Source organism: Lytechinus variegatus, chromosome 2 (genome assembly GCF_018143015.1).
Source record: "Lytechinus variegatus isolate NC3 chromosome 2, Lvar_3.0, whole genome shotgun sequence".
Taxonomy (NCBI): Eukaryota; Metazoa; Echinodermata; class Echinoidea; order Temnopleuroida; family Toxopneustidae; genus Lytechinus; species Lytechinus variegatus.
In genome coordinates this window covers 3,621,466-3,635,158 of record NC_054741.1, presented here as the reverse complement: position 1 = coordinate 3,635,158, position 13,693 = coordinate 3,621,466, and the positions used below count along the sequence as shown (strand labels likewise).

The window sequence follows — 13,693 nt, the reverse complement described above, 5'->3', positions numbered from 1 at the left end:
AATGTAATGGTTGGCAGTTCTGCTATGGATATGGTCTTACCTTGGCTTGTGACAAGTCTCCATGAAGCTCACCAACCTTGATCCCAAGCAATCCAAGAATAATGTGAAGCCGATGAGCTTGCTTCTTGGTTTGAACAAACACCATACAGTGATCATGAAAGTTTCGGCAACAAAGTGCTAGAGGATATAAATGAAAACAAAAATTGTTAAGCAATATCTGTAATTTGGGTTCTATGACAGTTATTGCTCCTGCAAAAAATGTTCTTATCAAACATCTACACACGTGGCCAAACGTAAAGCCTGAACTGCAAAGCTAACCCTATCTTTTACCCTCATGCTCACATTATTTTGAACCCAAAACCCTATCATAACCCAACCCTCACTGATATTTTCAGAGAAGTTAGCTGAGGAGCATTTCATAGCAATGAATCAAATGCTGCATTATTGTAATTTGTATCCTCCATAAATATTCTGCGTACATTCGTAATTCCGAAGCTTCGTTATTTCGAAGGTTCGTTATTCCGAAGGTTTGTATTTCCGAAGGTTCGTAATTCCAACGGTTCGTTAGTCCGAAAATGAAATGAGGTTCGTAATTCTGAAGGTTTGTCAGCACGAAAACGAAGTGAGGTTCGTAATTCCGAAGGTTCGTTAGTCCGAAAACGAAATGATTAACGAACCTTTTTTGTTTTCCGATTAACGAACCTTCGGAACATCAAACCTTATTTCATTTTCGGATTATCGAACCTTCGGAATAACGTCACAAATGTTCGGATTAACGAACCCTTTTACATTTTCAAATTAACGAACATCGAAGGTATAGGCATTTGACGTGTTTCGGAATTACGAACCTTCGGAATTACGAAGTGTAACCAAATATTCAACCCTTAAATGACAATGGGAGGGCATGATGGGCCCCCTCAAAGTACTGTGCCATCTTCCAGAACACACTATACATTGTGTATATAAGATATGATGTGATATATGGGGGAGCTGTTTGCTAGTGACATCAATAAATTAAAACTCTTCATGGATAACTTTTATTTCTGGAAGGATTTTCCCTTCACTTTCATTGATACGTTCCTATTATTTTTCTGCTTTTGCAAAAGCAAACATGGCACCAGGGTGAACATTCCACTTCAAATCCTACACATACAATCATGATCATCATATTGTCTTTAATAAAGAACAACTCAGTGAAAAAGAATATTGCAAATTCCAGATGAAACCAATGCAAACAACAATATTCAATATCAAATACTAATACAACAGATTATTAGCCTCTGAATTCAGTGTCAAGTATAAACTGTATGCGTACCAATCTTCATTCTAAGCTATTTTATTCTTACTTTATTTATACTTGTCCTATATCTTTAGTGCACAGGTACTTTTTTGAAAAAGGTTGGCCTATCACAAGGTTTCTTCCTTTTTTGGCCATTTCCCTCCTCATTTTTCTATAACTTATTTAATGTACATTGTTATTTTTTTTATACATTATTTATTGTCTTTTTCATGGTTTATGTATTATACCTGATCTCTTGAGGAGAAATAAACCATACTTGAAACATGCAATCTACCATGTGTGAATAAGTATTATTGTTATCATTACCAGACACAATTGCTTCTCTGTCGCCCTCTCTGTTCTCTCTGATTCGTATGAACTCTTGCTGAAGGTTAAATGCTACGTCCGTGTTCTCATTCACAAATATCCTGACTGGATTCTTCAAAGACACCATGGCAAGGTCTTTGACCTAAAATGAAAAAAAAAAAAAACCCAATGCAGATAAAATGATTTGCAAAACTCTCTAAAGCTTGCACTGTCAAGATAATGTAATTTCAATAGATAGATGAATGATGAGAGACCAGTTTATTATTTTATTTGTGTAATTGTGGCAATAAACCTACCTGATCAGTCATTGTTGCAGAAAAGAGCATAGTCTGTCTTGCTACGGAACACATTTTAATAATCTCTTTCATCTGTTCCTCAAAGAACTCGTCCAACATCCTAGAAGACAAAATTGAGAATACATGAAAATAATGCATTGTTGGTAATCTGATCTAAATTGTACGAAGGAGCTCTATTATTTCATGACCTTGTTCTCTGCCAGTAAGATTTTTTGGTGACATCGCAAGCCTCAACACACAAGAGAACTTTATATTTTGGCAGTCTAGCAAATTACATGAAAATCCTCTCCCGAATACCATGGCCTTCATCTCATTCATGCACAGTAAGGCCAAGTCTTCCAAATCAGAGGATTCTGTGTTATGGACGAGAAATCTAAAGCTCCTTATCAATCTTTGAAGATGATACAAATTTACTTACACCCCAAATTGACCTGACCTTGCCCAGGTGACCTGAAATTAGACTCATTCATTTATTAATACTCGATTATCAAGAATAGGGACTTGCACTTTCAAAATGACCTTGAAGAATCAAAATCTACCTTGGTTAAGTTTTTTCTTCCATATTGAAACAAAAACATGGTCACAGTGAATTGAACCCGTTGATCTTTGTCCTCGATAATTTGACCTGAAATTTCGTGCCAAATGATCATTGATACTTGATTACCCATATATCCTAGATTTATGAAATAAGTCCATATATTACACAATTTCTACCTGTCTGCTTCATCAAGAATAAGAACCTCCACACTGCCAAGACTGAACGTTGGAGCGTTATGCAGGTGATCAATCAAACGACCTGGTGTTGCTATGACGATGTCAGGACCCTTCCGTAATGCAGCCTCCTGAAGTTTGATATCAAGACCACCTAAAAATTAATAACAAAACAAGAGGTTCAAATCGAATCAGTGCCATTCATGAAATGATGTATAATATCTGTCATGCTATAGACTGTAGAGTGCACGGGGTGGGGGGTCTCATAGTTTTGTTATAGACCACACAGTTTTGTAGATTATGCCATGGGTAATGCCAATTTTCATCGCGATCCTGCGATCGACGGCTGAGGGGCTGAATCAGCCCCCCCTCCCCCCGTATTCTTAGGCGTCAAAATGGCCAAGTCTACTTTGGGTTAAATGTGCAGTAAGTTGAAAGGGACTGTTCTTCAAGGATATCTAGTACAAAGTGAATCTTCTCCTATTTGTGGTTTAAGAAAGTCTCAACATATCTTATCAATCAGAGATATTATTGTCACCCCACCCCCCCCCAAAAAAAAAAATCATGATGGGCATATGATCATCATTTTAAGAAAATAATGCATTCTTGGAAACTGATGTCCAGCATACATTGTGTTTTGGGCATGCATGTATGATTGTGGTTTTAAAACAGAGGGAAAATAATGAATAATTAAAATCAGCAAATATTAACATGATTACTATGATAAAAATGTTGCACCCTGGGTTAGGACCCAGGAATTTTTAAATGCAGATTATTGTTTGACTTTAATAGGTTGTGGTATATCAGCTTTATATATCAAAACAGTAGAAAGATAGATTATTCTTTTTATAACAGTTTTTAGCATTACACAATAAGAGTAAATACAAAGAAATAACAAGTGGAATGCCTCTGGCCGTCTCACCTGCATCACGCAATTCAACATAGCAGCAGTGCTGACTTTGAAAACTACTATAACTCGCACAAGATGTTCAGTGATACTTGGTTACTCTTATTTCCACCTTTTATGAACTAGACCAATACACTTTACAGAGATAGGATGGTAATTCAACAAATACCCCCAATGTGGCCAAAGTTCATTGACCTCACATTAATGCTGTAACCGATTTTTATTCCAATTCCCGATCCGATCCGATTTCCCCCTTTTTTCTACATTTTTCCGAACTCCGATTTTTGACCAGTGGGGAAAAATCGGATCGGAAAAACCAAAACATAACAAGACAACAACAAAAAAACACGTGGCGACATGTTTGCCGTCGAAATGCGCTGGTGATTTGTTTTGATCTCAGACAAAAGCGGTGGAAGGAAAAGAAGATAAAGGGGAAGAAAATTATGATTTGTTTTTATCTCCGATATTAGCGGAAAGGCAGGTGGAGAAGATTATGATTTGTTTTGATCTCCGACATAATCGGGGAAGAACAAAACGATGATGATGATGATAATTTGTTTTGATCTCCGACAAAAATGGAGGAAGAAAAACAACGAAAAGACGATATGTTTTGATCTTAAGCGGAGGCAAATAAGATTTAGTTGAACACGCTGACATGCGCGGTAATATTTACGACTATCTGACTATACGTCCTCTAAGAGTTTACGATTACCTCCGCTATCACTACGATGTTGTAGAGAAGGTGAATATCATGGTAAACAACTCTGGATAATAATGCGTCTTTTTCGGGAGGTCAAGCGACCTTTAAGAGTTTACGATTACCTCCGCCATCACTACGATGTTGTAGAGAAGGTGAATATCACGGTAAACAACTCTTAATAATAATGCGTCTTTTTCGGGAGGTCATGCGACCTTTATGAGATTACGATAACCTCCGCCATCACTACGATGTTGTAGAGAAGGTGAATATCATGGTAAACAACTCTGGATAATAATGCGTCTTTTTCGGGAGGTCATGCGACCTCTAAGAGTTTACGATTACCTCCGCCATCACTATGATATTGTAGAGAAGGTGAATATCATCGTAAACAACTTTGGATAATAGTGCGTCCTTTTCGGTAAGTAATGCGGCCTCTAAAAGTTCACGACGGACTCCGCCATCACCACGATGTTGTAGAGAAGAGGCCTATCGTTGATCGGCGGTAGTGTCGCGCACTGGAACGTCATTATCTTATTTTCCTTCCTCCGATTATGTCGGAGACCAAAACAACTCATCATCTTCTTCCTCCGCTTTTGTCGGAGATCAAAACAAATACTGCCATCAGTGTAGCGTGCCGCATTTGTCCACGCGCCGGCCACATACAAATTTTAATGTATTATTTTGTTTTTGAATATCTTCCGATCCGATATCCGAACCGATTCCGATTTTAGGAGCAAAACTTCCGAACCGAACTCCGATCCCGTAATGGCTCTAACTTACAACATTACCTCACATGACCTTTGACCTTGATCATGTGACCTGAAACTTGCACAGGATATTCAATGATACTTGATTACTCTTATGTCCAAGTTTCAAAAGTCAGATCAATAAACTTGCGAAGTTATGATGGTAATTCAACAGATACCCCCATTATGGCCAAAGTTCATTGACCTTTGATCTTGGTCATGTGACCTAAAATGCGCACAGGATGTTCAGTGATACTTGATTACTATTATGTCCAAGTTTCATGAATCAGATCCAAAAACTTTTAAAGTTTTGATTGTAATTCAACAAATACCCCCAATTCGGCCAAAGTTCATTGACCCTAAATGACCTTTGACCTTGATCATGTGACCTGAAACTTGCACAGGATGTTCAGTGATACTTGATTACTATTATGTCCAAGTTTCATGAATCAGATCCAAAAACTTTTAAAGTTTTGATTGTAATTCAACAGATACCCCCAAATCGGCCAAAGTTCATTGACCCTAAATGACCTTTGACCTTGGTCATGTGACGTGAAACTCATGCAGGATGTTTGGTGATACTTGATTAACCTTATGGCCAAGTTTCATGAACTAGGTCCATATATTTTCTAAGTTATGATGTCATTTCAAAAACTTAACCTCAGGTTAAGATTTGATGTTGACGCCGGCGTCGGAAAAGCGGCGCCTATAGTCTCACTCTGCTATGCAGGTGAGACAAAAAAATACCTTTCAACAATAATTTATTCAGGTGCACAGAACCAAAAATATATATAATTAAAGACCAAATTGGCTGATAGTTAAGCTCATTTTAGATAAGCTCCTTAATGAAATCATCCATCTGTTTCAATTTGGTCTTTAAAACGTATTAATTCAAATCCAAGATCAGGATGATACAATGCTATTCCATTGACGTTTAACTTTTTGAGTACTATTTCAACCCCCTGCACAAACTAATCTCCAATCAAAATAATAATGTAAAACTTCTTAGTACTTAGTTTTCTTTAAATGCCCCCCCCCCAAAAAAAAAAAAAAAAAAAATTGAGAAAAAGAGAGCATAAATTTAGAATACAAAAATCATCTTAGCATGCAAACAGTAAGTAAAAGGCTTGTCTGGGGTTCAACATCAGATTACTATGAATATATAAATAATGAATTTGATTGCAACACACAGGGAATAGAGACAAGACAACATCCATATGGATTTAGCCTGCCGGGCATCACTTGTGCTAAACAGGTGAAGGCCTTGCATTAATCTGCAAGTATTTACATTTTTTAAACTAACAGTCATCAAATTCACATCAGATATCTGTTATCTACTGTGGCATATAGAACTAAAAAGAAATGTCAGGGCCCCATCTCACACAGAGCTGTGATTGATCTGATCAATATGCATAACTATTAAAGTGTTGGTTAACATTGGTTTGACTTTTAAAAAATCTGAGCTAGAAGGTCACACTTGTCACCTGTGTCTGTGATATGTTACAAAAATGAAGCCCAGAGAAAATTGCGTTCGAAAATAATTATTTAGTGCTTCAAAATTGAAATATAAAGTGACCGGAAACACCATCTTCATTTCATCCCATACACTTATGTGAACTGTTTAGGTGTCTACAAGAAGCCTATTTACAAAATCAGGGTTTGCCTTGTAGTTTTAGTTTTTCATTCTCAATAATGGTTGTTTTTAGGGTTTATTAGTTCTAATACATACACTTTTACACATGTTTCATCTTGGTTTGATAATTTTTTAAATCAGCTGCTCACAAAGTTAAACAATACCTTTAATGTCATAATTCTTCACATGGGAAATGTACACAGCTTCCATGGAAAATGAAGGGGAGTCACATATTTGTCAAGACAATGTATGAATATACATTGCAATTTAGAAAATACTTCAAATGGATGTATGCACCCTCTACGTTTGGGAGTGACTGGCTTTCCATAGCATTAAGAAAATACTTCAAAAAGATGTATGCACCCTTGAAGTGTGGGAGTGACTGGCTTTCCATAGCATTTAGAAAATACTGCAAATGGATGTATGCACTCTAGATGTTTGGGAGTGACTGGCTTTCCATAGCATTTAGAAAATACTTCAAATGGATGTATGCACTCTAGATGTTTGGGAGTGACTGGCTTTCCGTAGTTGTGATTGATCGGATCAATCATAACTTTTTGTAAGACAAAGCCCTCATCAGTTAACAACTGAAAATATTTCTTTGCCATTTAGAGGATTAGAGATAAGAAAATAAGTGCATTTTTAATTCATTTTTGCCTGTGGCATGCATAATCTAAATAAATTTGTGTCCCGATATTTGGCAAGATTAACAGAAAGGGCGATACAACTCTGCGACCTTTCTCATGCTGCTTATTCTAATTGAAAAAAAAATAGCATAAAAATCTAGTAAACTGTTATGTAATGGTTCTTTAAGAACAAAAATTACCCAATATCACACCAAAGTCCAATCATGATGATGGTAATGATAATGATGATGACATTGGTAATGATAATGATGGTGAACCTTCTGAAGTTTACACCGGCAGGGCAGTAGTCTGCAAATCGCCAGCGTGCTGCTCACGTGTGGGTTAGAGTGTTGCTCTAAAACTTTCTACTGATGTTTTGTTTTTTGTATCGGGATTCAAGTCATTCCAAGCTCTGATTGTTCTTGGAAAGAATGAGTTTTTGTAAGTATCTGTCCGGGCAAATGGCACTTCTATGCGAGTACCACTATTATTCCTTGTCTCTCTTGTCGAGATCAAGTTAATGTATTCCTCTTTGTTTATATCAACATTATTATTCTGGATTTTGTACATCATTGCCAGTCTGTTCTTTTCCCTTCTACTTTCCAGCGTATCGAGTTGGAGGTCTTCTAACATTCCACTGACGCTACTTTCACGGCTATAATCACCACAGCAAAAACGGGCTGCCTTTCGTTGAACCCCTTCAAGAGTTCTGATTTGATCAGCTTTATAAGGATCCCATGCACAAGTGGCGTACTCTAATACTGGTCTGACTAACGATTTATAGGCTATGACTTTGACATCCCTTGGACAGAACCATAGATTTCTTCGTAGAAAGCCAAGGGTTTTGTGGGCTTTGTTAGCTGTTTTATCCACTTGTTCCCTCCATGTTAGTTTATTGTCCAGCTGAACCCCCAGATAAGGATGGGACGTTGTCTTTTCTAGCACCTGTCCACAAAAAATATAGTCCCTGAGAGGAGGCGATTTCTTCTTAGATACTGCCAAGACGGTGCACTTTGAAGGATTGAAGCTCATTTTCCATGTACTTTGCCATTTTTCCAGCAACCGAAGATCATCTTGCAAGTTGCACATGTCTTCCTCTTTTGCGACTGGGGTATACAACAAACAGTCGTCCGCGAACAATCTAGCCTGACATTTTAACTTGTCAGGCATGTCGTTGATATATGTCAGGAACATCAATGGTCCGAGAACTGTTCCTTGCGGAACGCCTGATACAACATCTTTGGAGGATGACGTGCTCCCTTCACATATTACCCTCTGTGACCTTCCAGTCAAGAAACCCCGGATCCAGTTTAGGAGATTTCCTTTTATTCCATAATAATTAAGTTTACCAAGGAGGCGTTCGTGCGGAACCTTATCAAAGGCCTTTGTGAAGTCCAATATTGCCATGTGAATGGAATCTCCCCTATCAAGAGCTTTTGCCACATCATTAACTGTTAAAATCAACTGTGTTTCTGTAGAACGCCTCGCTCTGAACCCATGTTGAGAGTCCACCAGAATCCCGTAGTCTTCAAAGTGGTCCATGATGTGGGAGTGGACAATGTGTTCCAGGACTTTACTCAGAACACATGTCAGAGAAACCGGTCTATAGTTATCTGGTGATTGCTTATTTCCTTTCTTGAACACAGCACAGATATTTGCCTCCTTCCATTGGCGGGGAAGGGTGCCAGTATCCACTGATGTTTGAAACAGATTGGTGAGAATAGGTGTCAACTTATCCGCGAACATCTGCAGGAACCAAGGAGGAATCTGATCTGGTCCTGGAGCTTTGTTGGGACCGAGGTTCCGAAGTTGTTTGAGCACACCCTCTTCATAGATTTTCAAATCTGGAATGGCTGGGATGTTGCTTGTGCCCAACTCCGGGATATTAGAACAGTCCTCCTGTGTAAATACTCCTGCAAACTGAGCGTTAAGGACTTCTGCCTTTTCTCTTCCATCACTAATTATTTTGTTATTAACTATCAGATCTGCTACACCTGTCTCACTATTGCCAAGTCGTTTCATGTAAGACCAAAACTGCTTGACATTATCCCTCAGTGCATCCGAAAGTCTATTAGACACGAACTCACGCTCTGCTGAGTTTAGCGACTTTCGCAAGGCCTTCTGAGTCAAGACAAAGTTATCCCAATCTGAAGCTCTCCCTGAACGTTTAGCTCTGTTGTACTGTCTTTGTTTTCTTCGTCTCAATCGGTGATGCTGTATGTTAAACCATGGGAGGCTGTTTACCTTGGCGGCCTTCTTTTGTGGTATGTGAGCCTTCATGATTCTTTTCAGTCCCCCTTCTATCAAATCCCATTTCTCTTGCACTGAAGCTTCTTGCAATAAAGAGTAAGTTCTCCCTAAATCATCTATGCTGGAGTTGATTTGTTCCACGTTTGCTTTCTTTCGTACGAAATAACTCTTCCTAGGTTGCCTCTTCCATCTCGCTTGCAAATTCAAGTCAGCTATAACAATGTCATGGTCACTTACCCCAGCAATAACCTTGACATCACTGACAAGACCAGTGTTGTTTGTGAAGATTAAATCAAGTATATTTTTTTTCCTTGTCGGTTCCTTAACAACTTGTGTCAGATCAAATCCAGTTGTAGTTTCAAGGAGAGCCTGGGCTGTCTCCTTGGAGGCAGCATGATTTGCCAAAATCGTTGACTCTTCCCAATTCACATTTGGTTGGTTAAAGTCCCCTGAAAGCAATATGTTATAAGGCTTTCCCTTCCTACTTATTTTCCCAAAGGATTGTTCCAGTTCATTGACTGTATCTTTATCATCGTGTTTGTGCTTATAGACAGTTCCTATCAACAATGTTCGTCGACCCTGAAGCTCAATCTGGGTCCAAAGAATCTCACCATCTCCCTCGAATTCCTCCTTACGTGACATCACCAAGTCATTTCTGCATGCCGTCAGGATACCCCCATGCTGACCCACTTGTCTATCCCGTCGAAATACTACATAGTCATCTGGGAAAATTTCATTGCTATGAATTGAAGAAGATAACCATGTCTCGGTTCCTTGCACAATGTCAGGTTTAAACTCCTCTAACAAGACCTTTAGTTCAGATTTTTTATTACAGATACTCTGGAAATTTATTAACATTGTCTTAATCACATTTTTTCCTTTTTGCTGTTTTCTCCTTCTTAAATGACCATGTGTCTTTCGTTTAGGTTGAGATCTACAAGGAGCTTCTTGGGCTGGAAAATCTGCCAAATTCCCATCATCACCATCTTTCAGAACAGAGAATATATTTGAGGTGGTACTTTCGGCAGATGAATTGAATAGTGAATCTGAAATGTTCATTCCACTACATATTGGGCAGATCCACACACAGTTCTTCCCCTCCAATTTGCTGTATGCTTCATCATCAACTCCACCGCAATGTGCATGTATCCATCTGTTACATTCATCACACTGTATACCCCTATCATGTCTCGTAACCATTTCATCACACATCCCACATGGTTCCGGTTTACAGTTCGAACATATCCAAGGCAAACTATCTTGATGAATGCTCTTATACTCAGCGGCTGATACTCCAACGCATTTAACATGAAACAAGTCCTCACAATCACAACATTTCAATCTCCGACTGCAAAAATGATGTCTGTGGACAGTTTAAGCTAAAAAGTTCAATTCCTTTTGTTAAAATGTCTTTCTTAAAAAGAAGGGGGATGTCCAGTTAGGACCAAATGTTTTAAAACTTTTTTTTTTTAAATCACAGGCTAAAAAGCGTGGTGTGGTGTAAAATCACATTTTCATTGCTGATTCAGTGATTGACTGTCGACATCATCGTGTAGCAAGCTGTAGTGTAGAGACTCTCAACGACACACACTCTTCACATTGAACATGCAAAGCCAGGTTCCAATATTGTCTGTCAAAGTCAAATACAGCATGCATAAAGTACAAAGAAGTATAATAATAATTTTTACTTCCCTGATGTGGTGTTCCTCAGTTGCATCCCAGAAAGCTGGCAAGAATATTGTCCCTCCAGCGGATGACTTCGGCAAAACGGAGAAAATTCAAGATGGCCGCCGTTTTCCCGCCAAAAGTCAATGACACAAGAAGCAAGTTAAAATGATTAAATACGGCTTCAAATTCTCACAAATGTAGCTAAAAATGCTTTAAACCCTATCTATGAGTGTCCAATGTAGTACAGCGGGCAAAAGAATGAATTGAAACCAATTTCCAAGTGTCGAAATTACAAACAGTCTTTCGTTGCTTTTCACCACCGAGATGTGTACAGATCACAATCCGCTCTCCTCCACTAGATGACCGCCGGGACTGTTGGCGAGGCGAATCGCTGCGAGTCGCTAGATCCCCGACTGTGGCAAGTCGCTTCGGAGCCCGATGAACTCGTTGGAAAGAAAACTGAAGAATTTCGCCGCAAAAATGTTCTTTTTATAAAAATTACTATACACAAGCTTTTGATATGCTTTTAAGATATTGCCTGACAAAATTGCTTTATTAAAAATATGATAAAAATCCAAATCAAAGGCTTAAAAAACTTAAAAACGCGGAGGGACGTAAGCACACGTAAGCACACGTCCTTCCCACACGAGAGCCACGCACGCATGATTTGATTGAAATATATGAATAATGATGATGCTACTAATGATGATAATGATGACACTTAATATACATAATAGGCTTTGTGACCCAAGTCTAGGCTCCTTGACCTCCCCTAGTTTGAAGAAAAGTATCCTAACTCTCAGAAGTTTGATTCTACCTTTCAGTAACAAAAACTCATATCTCGTTTCGTAACTTATTTTTTCTTAATTGAATTTTTTTTATTGATTTATTCCAATTTTAATGCTGATTTGAATTTTGATTTTAATTCTTATTCTAATTTTAATTTCCAATTTTCTTTACAATTTTATTGTTGTTTTGTTTGATTATTCATGTATTTAATGATATATATATTTATGTATTTTTGTATTTCTTCATTTATATTTGGGGTTGAACCTTTTTTGTGTGTCTATACAGTGCGTATCAAAAAAAAGTTTACACTTAGAAAAAATCCTGTAAAATTATGCATTTGTAATATCGGGAAGATTTTTCAAAATTTTAACATTGGTACAGATCCATTTAAGCAAATGACGTTATAATTGTCAAAAAATATTTCCGCTTGAGTGAGCACCACTTACTTTTGAAAAGTTAGTGAAAAATGATTTGCGCAGAACTTTGAAATAGTTATGCGAATAAAAGTAGACCTTAATCATGAAGAACACTTGGAATTTAGCTAGTAAAATTGATTTGAGGATATCTTTTACCTTTGTTTCCTTGCACAAAATACTTCAAAGAGTGCATTGCGCCCCACACCACTCCCCCACACACCGAGGCCATTGTGACGATATTTGCTTACACAGAGCTGTGATTTACATGAAATGGCTTAGGCTTGATTTTTATTTTGTTAATCATTGTCAAGCTTGGGAAAAGTGTGGAGAAACAAGTATCAAATGAAAAATGAAATGTAAACCCACTTTAAATGATAAGAACTTAGTGAAAAATTGCTGGAGATGTCTGATGTAAACTTTTGTTCAGATTCAGTTATGCCCCCAGATCCAGCTGGCACAAATAGGGTAAAGGTTGTGCTTACTAAGTGTTGAAATTTCAATTTGGGTGGCAAAATTGTTACAAAATGCTTGAATGTATCCGTTTTATTTCAAGTGACTAAAAATGCAAGGGAAATGTAAGAGAAATGTTTTGCAGGGTAAGTTTGATTTCACCCTTTCCCCTTGACACAGTATGAAAATGAGCATTTCTGCGCAAACAGATTTCTGCGAGCTTTACAAAAATGGACAGTGCTCACTCAAGCGTAACATTCTGTCAAAACTTTTACTTTCATTGGATAGATGAGACCCAAACCCAAGATAATATGTGAAAAAATTACCCACATGTTGTATATTTTTCGATTCCCAGGGCTTTTTCAAAGTGTAAACTTTTTTTTGATACGCACTGTACAACCAACTATTATATCAAACCAAGCCAATCATTTTTTGTAAATCACATGCATACTTAGTCATATGCAGTGCATATGATCTTTAACAGAATGTAGTCGGTTTTGTATACTTTGGCAATTTCCATGCATTACAGCAAGTTCTAGTCCCTAGATCCATTAACCCTTATACTCCTGTGGTATTAAAAAGCTGGTTATTACCAAGGAGGGGCCATTAACCCCCCCCGAGATCTCAGCCATGGTTGCCCGATTGCCTCAAAATTTGCAAAAGAGTCAAGAATTATGTAATCTACGAAGTTGTACAGCTAAATTTACATAAGTCCTCTTAATTTTTTAAAATCAATTAATTTATGCGAGAAATCATGGATTTGGGTATTTCTCACTAAATAAAGCCTCAGAAATAGCAATTTTGGGTACAAATGTCTTTCATAACTCCCTCATCAATTCCTGGAAGAAAAAGATTGTCAGGTTGTGGTAACTATTTTTCATGTATTGTATTGTTT

At 37.8% G+C, this 13,693-nt stretch overlaps 1 protein-coding gene across 1 annotated transcript in view; it reads right to left on the bottom strand.

Annotated features, from left to right (window-relative positions):
* The window catches only part of LOC121407086 (probable ATP-dependent RNA helicase DDX27), a 41,488-nt gene that overhangs the window by 12,205 nt on the left and 15,590 nt on the right, over positions 1-13,693 (bottom strand). The window contains exons 7-10 of the mRNA XM_041598013.1: positions 2,617-2,767; positions 1,903-2,002; positions 1,607-1,748; positions 41-177 (exon numbers count right to left, since the gene is read on the bottom strand). Of these exons, the coding sequence (XP_041453947.1) occupies positions 41-177; positions 1,607-1,748; positions 1,903-2,002; positions 2,617-2,767 (530 nt within the window). The remainder of the gene's footprint in view (positions 1-40; positions 178-1,606; positions 1,749-1,902; positions 2,003-2,616; positions 2,768-13,693) is intronic.